General features: G+C 58.0%; 1 protein-coding gene across 5 annotated transcripts in view; it reads left to right on the forward strand.

The window, feature by feature from the left end:
* The window catches only part of PPFIA4 (PPFI scaffold protein A4), a 62,195-nt gene that overhangs the window by 27,329 nt on the left and 18,732 nt on the right, over positions 1-16,134 (forward strand). For all 5 annotated transcript variants that reach the window (XM_075115642.1, XM_075115644.1, XM_075115645.1 and 2 more), the window contains exons 2-12: positions 83-893; positions 8,749-8,850; positions 8,977-9,141; positions 9,759-9,833; positions 10,948-11,043; positions 11,485-11,706; positions 12,162-12,308; positions 12,432-12,570; positions 13,195-13,274; positions 14,215-14,346; positions 15,821-15,883. In XM_075115642.1, coding sequence (XP_074971743.1) covers positions 657-893; positions 8,749-8,850; positions 8,977-9,141; positions 9,759-9,833; positions 10,948-11,043; positions 11,485-11,706; positions 12,162-12,308; positions 12,432-12,570; positions 13,195-13,274; positions 14,215-14,346; positions 15,821-15,883 — 1,458 coding nt within the window. In that variant the 5' untranslated portion in view covers positions 83-656. The remainder of the gene's footprint in view (positions 1-82; positions 894-8,748; positions 8,851-8,976; positions 9,142-9,758; positions 9,834-10,947; positions 11,044-11,484; positions 11,707-12,161; positions 12,309-12,431; positions 12,571-13,194; positions 13,275-14,214; positions 14,347-15,820; positions 15,884-16,134) is intronic.

Raw genomic sequence — 16,134 nt, forward strand, 5'->3', positions numbered from 1 at the left:
GTGGGGCAAAGGGTGCTGGGCAGGTGCTCTGGGCATTTTGGGGGCGGCAGGAGGGATCTGATCTCTCTCCTCTCTCCTGTAGGTCACCGCTGTGTGTTTGAAGGGCTGTGATGCCAAACGGAGACACGTTCCTGCACCAGCAGTGACCATCTCATCCAGCCTTGAGGAGAACAACCCACCATCCCCAGACTCCTCCTCAGCATGCCCGGGCAGCCCAAATATCCTCTGGACCCTCCCTGTGCTGCTGCCAGCTTGGGCTCCCCGTTGGGACAAGTCCTCAAGGGTCGCTTTGTCACCCTCTGAACACCCCAATGGCTCACTGATGCTGCAGCCCCTCCAAAAGGCATCAGAGAGGTGACACAAGGGACTCTGGCAGTGACAAGCAGCCAAGTGGGAGGATTTAAGACTGCAAGGGCCTTGTCGGGGCCAAGGACGTCCTCCATTCCTGCTGGAGTGATGCCAGCTTCTGCTTAGCACCCAAGAAGAAGGGATGGGGGATCCCCCCCACCTTCACCACCCCATTGCTCCCTCCTGTGCTGGCTCCCCTGACCCGCGAGAGCCCATAGCAATGTGATTGGGGCCCTGCAGCACAACAGCACCCACTGCCCACCCCACCAGGGACCTTCAGGACCCTCACCCACCCGCCGCACCCCGCCATGATGTGCGAAGTGATGCCCACCATCAGCGAGGGGGACCCTCTGGGTCCCCCACAGGGCTCTGAAGCGGATGCGGACTTTGAGCAGCTGATGGTGAACATGCTGGATGAGAGGGACAAGCTGCTGGACACCCTGCGGGAGACCCGTGAGACGCTCTCTGTCACCCAGAGCCGCTTGCAGGAGACCCTACGGGAGCGTGACCAGCTCCAGAGGCAGCTCAACTCAGCCCTCCCACAGGTAAGGGTCTGGCCCCGGGATGAGCAAGAGCCTTCGTTGAGGCATACGAGGGTGACTGGCCGCTTGGATGTGACTTTTAGCTCATGCCTTTAGGAAGGCTGGCTTGGTGTGATAGCGGTGAAGCTGCCAGGTGTGTTGCACCTCGTGCCAATAGCAAACCCCATAGGTTTCCCCAGGCCAAGCCACAACCAGCGGGAACAACTCCCCTTCTCCTCTGTACTCCTCGTTGATCTATGAGTCCATGCAGGGAGGCGTGGGACTATAATCCCTCCCCTTGCACAGGGGAGTGGGTATGAAGAAGGGGCAGAACCTTCCTGAGGACACCCTAGGGTGACGGGGAGGCAGACGCAGAGCCCACACTCTCCCTTTGGCACCAAAGAGTGCTTAGGGAGCAGACAACACATTTTGGGTAGCAGATCTGACTTGCTGCCTCCAGCTGGCTCCTTGGGACGTCAGGCCGTCCTTGGTTTCATGAGTCCCCACTGGCACTTAGAGCCCCTGAATGGGGGCATTAACCACATTCCTTCCCCACTGCTGGAGGGAAGCCCCAGCTCCCAGCCCCTTCCCTTGCTGGGAAGGATCCTTTCCGTCAGCCCCATCGCCTGGTGGGGCGATAGGACTTTCTTTGTCTCGAGCTTGGTCCTGAGAGGGGACAGCGGAGGCAGAGCTGGGTGCAGAGTGCAGATCGGGATGTCGCAATGGGCACGTTTGTTCCCTGAGCCAGAGTAGCCGGGCAGTTGGCAGGGAGGCTGCCAGAGGTCTGTGCCAAGCAAGCAGCCCAGGGCATGGGGAAATCGGGGCTTGCCATGGCTCCGCTGGGGTTTCTGGCTCTGCCAAGGGCCTGGTGTTGCTCTGCTCCAAGCTCCTCCACCTGCAGGACCCACTCCAAGTACTCCAGAGGCCTGGACTTGATCTTGGCCTCCACAAAGAAAGATGCTCAGGTCAGAAGAGGGTGGGGTGGATGAATGTCACAGGGCTGCGCAGGGTGGAAACGCGAGCTGCCCACCTGCCCTGTGGGGTCTTGTGGGGCAGAATGGAGTGTCCCAGGGTCCAGACTCGGGGGAAGCAGGGTACAGGAGGGGCTTTTGCACCACTCTGTTGTGGTTGTGATGTGGGAAGAGCCAGTGAGGAGCCCAGCAGCCAGAGGAAGCAGGAGGCTTCCAATGCTTATGTCCTTGTCGACTGTGCCGGTGCTGAGACCTTAGATCCTCCTGCCTTACCTGGGTGCTGGGGTTTGGGGCACCCCAGGGAGATGGGAAATAAGCAATGGATCAAAACTGGTGGCACAAGCCAGGTTGGAGCTTGAGCTGGTGGCTGGCCAGCTCTCAGCATCCCTCTTCTGCTCTGAACAGGGGAATGCAGCTCAGGAGGAACGCAGCCCATGTCCCCGTCCACAGAGCTTGGGCTGCCGAAAGCAAAACTGCCGGCAGTGCTTCCCCGGGAGCTCCAGTGGTCCCCATGGATGAGTTGCTCTCTGCCCCTAGAGATGCGCTGAGATGTGCCCGTGTGCCGGGGGCTTGCGCCCCCTCTGCTCCCGGCTCCCCAGCCCGCGCGCGCCGGAGAGAGCAAGCCAGGTCACCCTGAGCGCACGCCACCCGCCCCGCCACAGCCGCCTCGGATTAAGGGACCGCGCGGATTTAGTCTCTGCTCCTGCTCCAGTAAAGGGTCCTCGGTGCCTCGGCACAGGCGGCGTGCAGACCGAGCAAACTGGGTCAGCGCAAAGGGACTCGGTGGCAGCGCCTGCACCCACGAGCTCGCTGGGTGCCCCGCTCCAGCCGGGGCTGCCTCCGGTGCCACGGTGAGGGATGTGATTAGGGTGGGTGGCAGATGGGGAACTTCCCTGAGCTCCCGCTGCCTCCTGCTGCCCTGCCTGTCCCTGCGCGGGCAGAGGGGCTCTGCGCCCCGGCACGGCGGCCCCCGGTGCCCACTGCCGCTTGCCCTCAGGGCTGCACCAGCCGCCCCTGTGAGAGATGAGGGCTCAGCATGAACACGGGGAGCAAACCCAAAGGCGCTCACCTGCCCAATGGGATTAATCCCAGCATGTGCATGTACCAGGTAAGCGGGACGTGGCGGGTCTCTTCCCTGGGGCACTGCGTGGGGGCTTTCCACGGGCTTGTCCCATCCTCCTCCTCCTTCTGTGAGCCCTTTTGCCCAGGAGCTTATTGCAACGTGTCAGACCCTACTGGGATGGGATTAAAGCTGGACTGCTTGAAGCAACCCTTTATTTGGTGCAGGGTTGGGCACCCAGCCTCATTGGTGGCCACCCACGAGGCTGACAGCCCTTCCCCAGTGTCACCGAAGAGCCAAACCCTGGCTGTGTGGAGGACATGCTGCCTCGGGAGGATGGGGTGGATGGTGGCGGTGGGACGTGGCACTCTGCATCCTTTCAGGGCACAGTAGCGGCTGGATACTGCTGTGTTGGCACGGGATCCAGGCTGCCGGCAGAGCCATCAATGGGGCGGGCATGGAATATGTGTGTTTGGGGCAAACCCCCGCATGGGGCAAGCAGAGATGCTCCAGGGATGCTCCTGCCTGGAGGTCCTGTTCCCCCTTGCTCGTGTGGGGCTTGGCTGCCACGTGACCAAGCCACACCCCACCCCCCAATCCATGGGGGCATCCCTCAGCCCCCAAAAGGCAGAACTCCAGGGCAATTTCCTGGGGAAACTAAGCTGCCTTAATGCTTCTTACATGATTTATTTATTCATGTGGGAGCACTGAATGCAACTTAATCGGGCTGAAAGCTCTCAGCTCCAATCCCTCTGCCCTCTCTGCTTGCGCAGGGGGTGTGCTGCTGAGGACCGAACCCTGGCCAGGGTCTGGGTGCTCTCAGCAGCCCCCCGGGGCCCTGGCACGGCTGCCAGCTCCCTCCTGCCTGGCCGCTCAGCTCCCCTTCTGCTCTCCTGGGTGTAGGTGCCACCCAGGGAGGTGACATTCAGGGCTCCAGGTATATCCAGACGTGTTCCCGGTGTGGGGTCCTGCATGGGATGGCACTTCCCCCTGCCCTGCTAGGGCTGGGGGGGGTTGGCAGGAGTCGACGTCCCCAGCTGTGTCAGGGGGAGAACAGGCTCCCGGATTTCACAGGGACTGCTGTGCTGAGGGCTACCGGTGGTTGTGGAAACCTCTGCAGTTCTTCCTTCCAGGCTGTGCTCTGCTGCACCTTCATGGCCTCTTGCAGCTGCCTGGGGAACTGACAGCTGGGCTTTTTGGGGTGGGCAGACCCCCTAAGACTCCCTGAGCTCCGTGGAGGTCCCCCAGGAGCTGGGGAGGGTCCTGGCGGCATCAATCACCCCAAATTCCTCCCATTTAACTTGAAAATATATCTAGAGTTAACACTTGCAAAAAGCAGTGTGAAAATAGGAACCCCAGCAGCTCCAAGCTGGGGGAAAACACCCACTGGGTGAGACCTTTAAAGTGTCTCAAGATTTTGGGGAAAGGTGGAGGGATCTGGTGGCTCTGCATAAACCCTTGGAGCTGGCCACCCTCCCACAAGACCAGGGTGCTGAGATGTTGGATTCCTGCTTGCTCAGCTGCACAGTGCTCCTCCCCAAGCAATCCTGGGTGGAAATACACATCGCAGCCACGTGTTGAGAGGGGAGGACACCAATTCCCCATGGATGATCCCCACAGAGTCACGGTGCTGTGGCTGAGAGGTCCAGGATGTGCCACTGCACTGCTCGGCGCTGCGGGTGGGTGATGGTCGAAGCCCTGGGTTTACCCAGCAGGATTTAATCTTCATAATCCCATGCCTCACACTGCTGGGGTTGTGTTTATCCCCTCAACTGTGACTTAGGGCTTTCTTGTCATTGTCTTGCGCCTGGGATAGCAAGGAGAAAGCGAGGTGATGGGTCTGCCAACTCCCAGCACAGACAGATGGACGGATGGGGCTCCATCCCTCGCGTGCCGAGTCAGCAGTGCTGATTCCTGGTGTGGACATCCTTCCCACATCACCCTCCATTGCGTGCCTGGCCTGTCAGGAGCAATCAATCCAGTTAGGGGCTTTAAAATGCCATTAATCCCACAGCTGGAGCCATTTTTTCCTGAGGCTCGGGTGCATTGAAGCGGCAGCCACGCTCGTGCCACAAACAGGGGAATTTTGCTGGCTTTGGTGCAATCTCACTGCATCCCTGTCTGTGCTGCAGACAGCACAGGGAAAGGCAGAACATGGCTCTGGGCTGAGAACTTTCGCATTTCAGCTTTTTCATGCTAGGAGCCTTCTCCTCCTGAGCTTCCTAAACCTCTCCTTGCTTTCCCCGCTGCCTCCATGGAGCTGGTTTCGGGCCTCCCTCTAGCTCTTCCCTGTGCCTTCCCATTGATGCAGCCAAGGGGGAAGACCCAAACATGCCTGGCGGTGACTGAAGATCCGAGCCCCAAGCCACAACGCCCCGTTTCAATACCTTGTGTGGTGCTCTGCATCTCCCTCCCTGCTCCGACAGTGAAAATAGCATCTGTCCACCCTGCTCCCTCCTGCCCGGGGGCTTGGGGCTGAGCCCAGCCAGTCGTGCTTTGGGTGGTTTGGTTTTAATCCAAATTAGCCACTTCCATGGCTGCTGGGCTTCCCACAGGGCTCCTGAGGACTTCTAGGGCTGTGTCTCATCATCTGTCCTTTGACTGAAGATCAGGCACCTCTCCTTCACTTTCTAATCCTTTTATAGGTGTCTCTGCTTAGTTTGAGAGCTTATCAGAGCCAGGGCAGGGGGAAGTCACCCAGATCCTCTTTATTGCCACTTCGCTGGGACTTGGGGCAATGGCATACCTGCGGACGGGGGTGAAAGCTGCACTCCACAGTGTGACACTGCAGCGGGGAGCTGGGGCAGTGTGTCCTCGTGGTCCCCAAGCTCACCTGGTGCCCGCCGGTGGCCCAGAAGCAAGGTGGCAGTGCTGGGGCTGATGGAGGCATCTGGCATCTGCCAGGCATCTGACACAGCTGGGGCTGATGGCGGTAGCTACAGGCAGGTGCTGGAGTGATTTATTCCTACTTTTTTGCTCCCAAGGCATCAAAATCAGGTTTGCAAGTGCCCCCAGCCCTGTGTACTCAGGTAACCCCTACTGCTGTCCTATCTCACTGCAGGGGTGGTGTTATTTTTGGTGGTAAATGCTCCTTTTTGCCCTCTTTCCCCAAGGAAGGACAGTTATTGTGGTCTCTTTCATTTGCCGGGGATGCTCCAGGCCTGGCAGCCTCGCTGGGACACACAGCACAGGATCCAGCCAGCCATTCCTGGCAGGGTGGAGGGCTCAGAGGGGAGCATGCCGAGGGGCTGGGGTTGGGCAGGGGCTTTGTGCTGTGCCCAGGAGAGGAGCCACCACCACGCTTTGACCCGCTGACCCATGGATTGCACTGGGCTGGCCGGGGTGGGGGCTGCCTCTCTCTCTCTCCAGCAGATTTTCTCTCTCTTTTAATCTCCTTGCCTTTCGGGATGGAAGCCTGACTGTGGGTGCAATCTGTACAGCTCAGCCAGTCGGGGCGGGCGGCAGGCAACATGGGGTGAGGAGGGTTGAGCGTGGCGATCACCATCCCCAGTGTGGCATCCCCTCTTCCCTTGCTGCCTCTGATGCATTGTCCTGTCCGTCCCACGCTGCACATAGCCCTGTTCACCCCAGTGGGGAGAGCATCGACAACTGCAGCCCTGGCTTCCCCCCAGCCATGGGGTAGAGCAAGAGGTTTCCACCCTGTGCAGATATGGGGCCTTTGGATCCACAGGGTCCCTGCCCCACTGCTGGGAGAGAGTCCACAGCCAATGTGCCACCCGCCGTTACAGCTCGGGCTGCTGAAAGACATTCCTGGGGCCATCACGGCTGCGAGGATGCTTTTGCCAAGCTCCTTAAGCCTTGCTGCCCGTCTCCTGAGGGACGGGGGAAGTGACATATCCCTGAATCTGAAGCAGCCAGTGGTGCGCGGGCACCTAATTTGGCACCTCTCGCTGCTGCTGTCACACGCTTTCTGCTCACCAGCATTCCCAGCCCTGACATAATCCATGGGGATGCTCGCAAGCTGCTCGCTCCCGCGCGCGGCACTTGCATAACCCGGTGGTGCACAGGCACGTGTGTGTGCTGCTGGGCTGTGCCAAGCCGCAATCCCCGCCGGCTAGGAGAGCACGCTCTGGGAAAGATTTGGCTGGGCACAGCAGTGGGGTTCGCTGTGCCCTGGGGGGCTGTGGGAGGGTCCAAGAGCAAGTGTGGGATGGTGCCTGGGCATGGCAGGGGCTGGTGACGGAGGCCTGGGGGTCTGTGAGCAGTTTGAGGGACAACTGATAGGGACAGGGATGACCCTGGCGCTGGAGTTGTCCCTGGGGAAGTGATGGAGCAGGAATGGGGCTGGAAAGGAGCTGGAGGACTCAGGTCCTGGGGCGATGCTGGGGCGAGGACGTCGGTTGGCAGCAGCCCTGAGGCATGGTAACGGGCAGAAAAGCAGCTATTTGTAGGGTCAGATGACTGACTTGGACTGCTGTGATTGCTCTTTCTCTTCCTCCACGTTGTGGCATGCTGGGGTCCTGTCCCGCTGTGGGGTCTCAGCATCACCGGTGACACCACCATCCCCACCAACCCCAGGCTAAAAACTCGGGTGGGAAGGGAGAGGGAAAATCTAGTTGGGACAAACAGAGATTAAAAAGCTCTCAGTTTCTTGGGGAGACGTCAGCTGGTGCAAGAGGTTTCACTTTGAGCTGAGCAGAGCAGTCGATTCAACCTAAGCCTCAACGTTTTGCTTCAGTTTGAAGGGTTTTTATTTGTTTAACTTGAAAATTAAAGTGAAATAGAATTTCACGCCATAAAACCACTTTCAGCCCCCAGTTGAAATTTGGTTTGTTAATGCTTAGTCAAACCCTTCTCAGCTTCTTCTGAAACCCTTTTCCTTTTTAAGTTCTTCTCAACAACACTGTGAAACTGGTATAAATTCATGAAGTGTTTCTGCATTTGCATTTTTCACCCCCAAAAATCCCAGCTGCAAAATGCTGCTTAGTCCTGGCACCATTTGGCAGCTGAAAGAGCAACTGGGAGGAATGGGAGAGTGCTCCTGGGCTAACCCAGGTGCTTGGTTTTCATTTTTTAAGGGAAAATGAACTCTCCTTCATCCCAGGAACTTCAGAGTGGGTTTCCTTTACCTTCTGACACAGTCAGAAGGGCGATGACTCTGTTTCTGAGGAGCCCATCGTATCCCAAAGGATGTGCTAGCTTTGCAAGCTGTGCTTTGGCATTGCTCCGTGCACGGGTCTTCCCTGCTGGCTGTCACCTTCCTGGAGGGCACGGTGACTGGAGCAAGAACTGGTGGCACCTGCCACATCTCCTGCTTTCCCCATCTCTCTCAGCTGGGATTCAGGGCCTGGGGGTGCCTCGTAAGAAGCTTCATGGGCCCCCACATGCTGGACTGGGGCAGATTTTGCTCTTTCCACTGGAAGGAGATTCTGAATGATGGCAGGTCCTGAGGCCATGGCAGAGGCTGGCTCGGGGCCAGGGGACCCATCCTGGCTGGCTGTGGCTTTGCGGTGAGTTTTAGCCTGATGGGCTGCTCCAAGGTGGGTGCTCTTCTGGGTTGCATCAAGGGGACAGAGGGCATGGGCGCATGCTGGTGGCCTTGACCTGGATGCTTTTAATGCCATCAAGCACCTCAAGAGCTGGATAAATATTGGGGTGCTGCGTTCTCCCATGGCCAAAGTACTTAGGGAAGCCAGGAATAGATCACCTCCCAGCCTGGCTGTGCTTCTCCACTGATTTCTCAATGCTCCCCTTGGTGTCCCCATCTCTCACTGGTTGGGTTTGGATGGGAAATGCCGTGTGCTGGAGGTCCCAGCCGTGGGGCCGGGAAGCTGGCTCCATCTCCATCCCACGCTCCCTGCTCACAGCCGTGCCCTCGTTTCTGCAGGAGTTTGCAACGCTGACGCGGGAGCTCAGTGCATGCCGGGAGCAGCTCCTGGAGAGGGAAGAGGAGATCTCGGAGCTGAAAGCCGAGCGCAATAACACCCGGGTAAGCATATAAAACCTGCTGCCTGGCTTTCAGTCCTCAGAAATGTGGGACACTGCAGACTGCTGGGCCGATATCGGCATCGCCAGCCCCCAGGGTGGTGACAGCCTCGTGCTTGCCCTCTTGCAGCTCTTGCTGGAGCACCTGGAGTGCCTGGTGTCGAGGCATGAGCGGTCCCTGAGGATGACCGTGGTCAAGCGTCAGGCCCAGTCGCCGTCCGGGGTTTCCAGTGAGGTCGAGGTGCTCAAGGCTCTCAAGTCACTCTTTGAGCATCACAAGGCGCTAGACGAAAAGGTGAGACAGGGTGTTGGGACCTCTCCCAGCTTGCTCCATGAGCATCTCTTGCTCAGAGCTAACCTTCTTCCGACCCTCCTCCTCCCTCCTGCTGGCTGCCATTCTTTTGTTGTTAAGCCAGGTGGTGACATGGGGGAAGACCTCAGTTCCTCAGGGGGAAGGTCTTGGATATCCAAAAGCAGCCTCGTTTCGGGAGCGGGTGGGGCTGCCAAGTGGATGCTGTGGGTTTGAGGCTGTTTGGGATGGGGAAATTGCTTCCCCAGGTCACTCACATGGTGGTGGGCACTGGCATTTGGCAGCCTGATTCAGTCTTTATGTTACAACTCTTATTGTTCCTCCTGATTAATTTGCCTCAAGCATCTCCTTGCTCTCCTAAAAGATGTCTTCAAGCTGTCCTGGCTGTAGGTCTGCAAGGGTCGACCTGGCTCAGGCTGTTCATCTCCAGCATGCTTTCGCTCTCCCAGGCAATGGGCTGGAGCATCCCTGAGCCTGCGCCCTGGGTGTGAAACTGCCTGAGCCTGGCTGGCCAGACGAAAGGGGCTGGGAGCTTGCCTAGATCCTGGGCACCCTCATCACAGATAAATAATGGCCTTTCCCATTATCTTACATGACTGCAGGTCAGGGAACGCTTGCGAGCAGCCTTAGAGCGAGTGGCAACCTTGGAGGAGCAGCTCGTGGATGCCCATCGGCAGGTAAGAGGTATTTGGGTGGCCTACCCTGGGCCCTTACTGGGGCATCCACTGGGCTGGGACTGCTGTATGTCTCATTTGTGAATTCAAGTTGAGTTTGCTGAAATACCACCCTCAAATGATCGTGTAGATTAGAGAAATGGTGTTTGGGCGTTTTTAATAAAAGGCTTTTTTTTTGCTTTTTACATGAAGGATTGTCTGTGCTTAAGGAAGCCTTGTTTGTTCTGAAAACTTTTGTCTCATGGGCAAGGTTTCCTCTGTTGTTTTGCAGTTTGGTGTTTATTTCACTGAAAAAAGCAACCTGAACTTGAGTCATTTCAGGGGCTGAGCGTGATTTGGGATTTTCCCTGCCTCAGCAGAGACCCAAACCTCACTGCTCTGAGCACCTCATCTTGCATCCCCCATCTTCTTCCTTGCTTGGGCCCTGGCTTGGGGACTTTGCTGTCCCCAACTAGCCCTTTTCATCTTGGAGAGATATTAACCCTGTTTTCCTTCCTGAAGTTTGTGACCAGCCACCACTGCCAAAAGGAAAGAGCCATCCTTATAGCCTCTGCCTGGCCAGATTTTGCTCCTATTTCTAGTTCCCAGGATGTGTCTCCTGGTACTTCCCCAGGCTCGGTGGGGAGGCAGCACTTGGCTTTTGGTCGCCTTGCAGGGACGTTTCCCCATCCTCCCCCAGCAGAGCAGGGTGTGGTGTTGGTGTGTATCCCCTGCTTGTGCTGGCTACATCTGCACCGGGTTTGGAGTTTGTCTGGCTGCAAACTAGTGAAGTGAGTCAGGGAAGAGTCCTGGGATGCAGGTCTCAGGTCTCCGAGGGCTCACCAGGAAAACCTTATTGCTCTTTGCATGCATTTAGCAAGCACCACTGTGTCCGTGCAAGACATGGCTTCATCCTCTATCAGTGCTAAGCCTTCACAGCACCTCCGCCTTCCCCTCTCTTCTTCACCCTATCCCTCCAGTTCCCCCCCAGCCATAAGCACTAGACAAATATGACAGTGGAGGAAGCCAGTGGGAAGCCAGTTGCAGACCTGGGTGCACCAGGGGCTGGCTTCACCCACAGCCAGACCAGCTGGTCTCATCTGCTTTCTCTCATTAATTAAGCCCTGTTGTCATGCAGGTGGCAGCTCTGCAACAAGGCACTACGCGGGAGGCCCCGGTGGGTGAGCGGGATGAGAGGGAGCCCAAGGAACCAGCGCAGAAGCTTCCGTGGAAGGTGAGAGCCCCAGAAACCACTGCTCTGACCACGCTCACTGAGGCTGTCATTTCTCCAACACCCTTGTCACTGGCTGCAGGGCACTGAAAACGTTTTTCCCTCTCCCCTGGGTCCAACCTCCCGGCAAATGCCCTTTCTGGTGGATACAGGCCATTTCGGAGCGGAGGGGAATTTGTGCTTCCCCTCGGATGCTCCTAGGAGCTCTGCTTCTCAGAGACTCTCTGGGAAGTCCTCAGCCACCCCTATTCCATTCTCCTGTGAGAAGCCACATCACTAGCTATCAGAGACTGTTGACAGGGGGTCCCAGAGCCCCACGTATCCACTCCCCACCGCCTCGCTGGGTCCCTGCAGTGCCACGTTTCCCCATTGCGTAGCTGCAGGCAATGCCAGCCCATGCTTTGGGGCAGCCCGGCATCCACCTCCCTCTCTGCTGCCTTGCAGCGGCTCTCCAACGGCTCTGCCCACCCAGATGATGAGGCAGGGCGGGTGGTGGAGCTGCAGGAGCTCCTGGAGAAGCAGAATTTCGAAGTGGTCCAGGCCAAGGAGCGCATCTCTGCATTGGCTGCCAGCGTCGCCGAGCTGGAGGAGGATCTGGGCACCGCCAGGAAGGATCTGATCAAATCAGAGGAGATGAGCAGCAAGTACCAGAGGGACCTCCGAGAGGTTAGACACTGCCCTCTCGCATTGCCTCTTGCAGTTGCAGAGACATCCGCAGCAGCCTCCGCATGCTCTGGGCTGGGAAGGGATTGTAACCCCTGGTGTATGCAGGCCAGTGTTCCCCAAAAGGGGCTGCTGCCTTTGGGAGATTGTCCCCAAGTCCATCAGCAGGAACTTCCCTGAGTGTTTTCCTTGTTGTCTGAGGAAGCAGACACCAAGGTACTCAGGTGTGCTGCAGACCTGGGGCAGTGAGTTGTGTCCATGCTAGAAGGATTTTCTGTGATTGCCTGACTCTCCCTTTATTGCTCTCCCGCTCTGCTGTCCCTCATTCCTGCGCAGAGCAGGGTTTTCATTGCATGCTTGGACTCGGTGGTGTCCCGGGCTCCTGGGAGCTGGGTGGCACAGTTGTTCCCAAACTGGTGGTCCCAGGTCAGGCTGTGACAGTCCTGTCGCTTCCCCAGGCCCTGGCTCAGAAAGAGGACATGGAGGAGAGGATCACCACACTGGAGAAACGCTACCTGGCAGCCCAGCGAGAAGCCACCTCCATCCATGACCTCAATGACAAGCTGGAAAGCGAGTTGGCCAACAAGGAGTCCCTGCACCGCCAGGTACCAGAGCTTAGACCCAAAGGCTCCCACTGCCCTGGGGACTTGGGAGGGAGAAGCAGGTGCTGGGGATGGGAAAAGCAGGCAAGCCTTGGTGCCAGGCACCCATCCTGCTCTGTCCTGCAGTGCGAGGAGAAAGCCCGGCACCTGCAGGAGCTGCTGGAACTGGCGGAGCAGAAGCTGCAGCAGACGATGCGGAAAGCAGAGACGCTGCCCGAGGTGGAAGCGGAGCTGGCCCAGCGCATCGCCGCACTCAGCAAGGCAAGTGTGCGGGGTGACCGGGGACCAGAGCCAGAATGGAGTGCAGGAACCAGAGGAAGAGGCAGGTCTGGCCACCCAGCTGCAGCGATGGAGCCCCTGGCAGGCCCAAGGCATCCTGCTCTCATTCCCAGCCTCTAAGCTTTGCTGTCCCCTGCCTCCCCCATGGCTGCAGGGACAATGCATGGTTTTTAAAGCTCCTGATGCATCCTGCACATGTGGGGTTTGTTCTCTTCCCTCAGCTCCTTTCTCCAAGGCAGAGATGGCCCTGTCAATCTGAGTGGCCTTCAGCTTGTGCTGGGACCACTCCGGGCTGAGGAGGAAGAGGAAGGACCCAGGCTGGATCTGGGAGGGTGCAGGCCTGGAGGGAGGTGTGGATATGGCCAGCCCGGCCCTTTCTGGGCGCTGGAATGGGTGCCAAGTCACTCACAGAGCATCTCCATCTCCCATCACCTTGCTATCAGGGCTCTTTTGGGCTCACACCAGGCAGTGAACCATGGTGGGGATGCAGGCAGCGGGACGGAGCGCCACATCCCAGGGAAGGATGCAGGGATGGAGGGAGGGATGCAGGAGGACCCGCATGGTTTTGGGGAGCAGCATCCAAGAGTGCTGCTCTGCTTTTCCCAGGCAGAAGAGAGGCACGGGAGCATCGAGGAGCACCTCCGGCAGCTGGAGAGTCAGCTGGAGGAGAAGAACCAGGAGCTGGCCAGGGTAAGCACTGCTTAGCCTGGATGGGAGAGTCCTCATGGGTCCTGATCTGGCCTTGGCTCCCCCTTGCCATGGTGGCTGGGTACCTGGGCACACCACAAAGGGCTGGTCTCTCTGAAGCAGCATGGGGAGAGGAGACTGGTTAATCCTTTCCCATCCAGGATCTCTTAAACTAGAGACGCGTAGGAGCTCCTGACCCTCTCTGCTGTGATTTCCCCCTCTCCCAGGCATCCAAGTCTTGCTGTTAGCGTTCCACATCCACTCCTCTCCCAGCATCGACCCCTGGGCCAAGCTGGGAGCCAAAATGCAGGGCAGAGGGGGAGGCTCCAGCTGCTTTTCCCTGCAACATGGATCAGCAGCAGGGCAGGACTGAGGGGAGCTGGGAGCAAAGGGTGTTGCCCCTCAAGAAGACAGGAGGCTAAGCTGATGTGTCACGGGACGCAAAATCCCTGCTGTGCTCCCTAGCCGGTGGCTGGGCTGTCCGTGCAGGAGGTTGTGATGCCCATTTCTCAGGTCACCCAGGAGGCATTACAGCGTGTGCCCCTGGGGAAGCCCCAGGTGCTTCAGTCTAGGGCATAGATTTGGAGAGACCTTTGCAAATCCAGAGGATTGGCCCCCATTGGGGTCTGGAATGTGCCCCACTGTGGCTGTCCCTGGCAGACACACAGGCCAAACTTTCTTGAGGGTCAGGCAGGCAGGATCTCTTTGGATCCTGTCTTCTCTCCTCTTCATCCCTAGCTGGGAAACAGCAGAGACCAGCAGAGCCCCAGTGAAGGGTCCAATCTGTGCCGTAAGAGGTGAATTTGTCCCCAAAAGCTGGGCCTGGTAAATCAGCTGTGACAGCACCAGCAAGCATGGGGTGGCAGGAGGGCATGGAGCCCCTCGAGGCAGGAGGAGTGGATCCACTGGGTCCGACGTGACCGGTCGCTGTTTGCCGTTGCAGGCCCGCCAGCGGGAGAAGATGAATGAGGAGCACAACAAGCGGCTCTCGGACACCGTGGACCGTCTGCTGAGCGAGTCCAATGAGCGGCTGCAGCTGCACCTCAAGGAGAGGATGGCGGCCTTGGAGGAGAAGGTAGTAGCTGGGGGTCAGGGGTTCCTCTGGGGGGCTGGTGGGGTGTTGAGGGGTCCACAGACCCTCCAGCAGAGAGCCTCAGACAGCCACAGCATAGGAGTTTGAAAGTACCTGTGCAGGGATAGAGAAATGATCACATGCAGGATGCCAGCCAGGCGCTGGTGGGAGCTCAGGGAAGCGTGATCTGCATCGCGCCCTTGCCTCCAGCCAGCCCTTGCCTGTATGACCCACTCCCCATTGCCTCTCACCTCTGACAGCAGCAGGGTTTGTCCTGCTCCATTCCCTCGCCTCCCTGTGTCTCTTCCGGCGCAGCCTCACCTGCAGCCTTGGCCCAGCTGTTGGAGCAAAACCCTACTGCATTTTGCAGGAGAAAATGCAGTGTTCATCCTCTCCCACCTCATCGCCTCCACATGCTGCCTTGAAACCCTTCTGTCCCCAAGCCCAGACTGATCTGCCTTCTCCAGGCCAGAGCAGAGCCCATGAGCAGCCTCCCAGCTCCCACCCCACTCCTCCTGGGGAACTGGGCTTTCCTTTGAGGAGCCAGATGGAGTTGCTGCTGCCCCAGCGTGAATGCAATTAGCTGGGAGAGCAGGTGGCTCAGAGCAAGGATTAACCTCGCAGTGCCAATGGGAGGTCAGCCCTTAATGATCCACCTCTGTTTGGGTTCCTGCAGGGACCAGGCTCCCCTTAGCAGTCAGAGCACAGAGGGATTGCATCCCCTAGCTGGTCCCTCCAGGATCAGGCCTGTCTCCTTGCTGCTCTGCACCTCCTGTCCCAAACCAGACCCAGCTGTGCCAGCGTTTAGCAGATGTCTGAGTGGCTCTGGATAAAAAGCAGGATTCAACACATGGGGCTGAGTCCAAATTCCCACCCCAGCAAGCATCAGGGACCAGAGCAGTAGCACCTTGCAAAGGGACATTGTCGGCTCCCCAGCCTGCTGCCAGCACTGGCTCACCCAGAGAGTTTCTCCAGGTCTTCCATGAGTAAAAATGATGCTGTTTGGCTGCCAACACCTCCCAAAAAAGAGCATGAGGTCAGGCAGTTGCAAACACATCTTCTTTTCCCCCTGCCTATTCCCTAGCTTAGATGTAGGGAGCATTTTTGCCCTTGATCCAGTTGCTCGAGGAGTTGATCTCTCCTCAGACGCATTGCCTAATCTTCAAGCTCTGCCCATCAAATCCCTAATCACCGCTTGCCCTCCATGGCCATGCCCCAGCCCCAGTGTGGGGAAGGAGTTGAGCTACGGCAGCCCTGCTTGAGGAGCAGGAGGTTTGCAGAGAAGACCAGTTCGGAGGCAGGTGGGTGAGGACTAGATCAGGGAGCCATTGCCATCCCTCCTGCCAGGCATCAGTCACACCGCCCCCACAGCGATTCCACGCTGGCCATTCCCAGGAGGCCGCATGGCCGTTTGCTAAAGGGTCTCTCTTTTTCTTTCCTGTTTTTGTTTCCTTTTCTTTTGTTTCATTTTTCTAAGAACACATTGTTACAAGAGCTGGAAAATACCCAAAAGCAGATAGAGGAACACCAGCACGACAAGGTAAATGCTGCTGCAGGGATCCTGCCCTAGTGACTGCGCTTCCTCACTCCTAATCCCCGGCTAGTGGCAGTTGCATCTCCTAAAATACCCTAGTTTCGGAGGAGCTGGGATCCCAAAGCGCCCAGCAGCAGGAGGCCACAAACTAACCCACGCAGTGGCTGGATGGAAGCTGCCACCCACCTCCCCGGAGACCCCTGGTTCGGTTCCCTAACAGGCACGTTCAGTCCCATCTCCATATCTCTATCACACTC

The sequence above is a fragment of the Phalacrocorax aristotelis genome, chromosome 21, assembly GCF_949628215.1.
Source record: "Phalacrocorax aristotelis chromosome 21, bGulAri2.1, whole genome shotgun sequence".
Classification (NCBI taxonomy): Eukaryota; Metazoa; Chordata; class Aves; order Suliformes; family Phalacrocoracidae; genus Phalacrocorax; species Phalacrocorax aristotelis.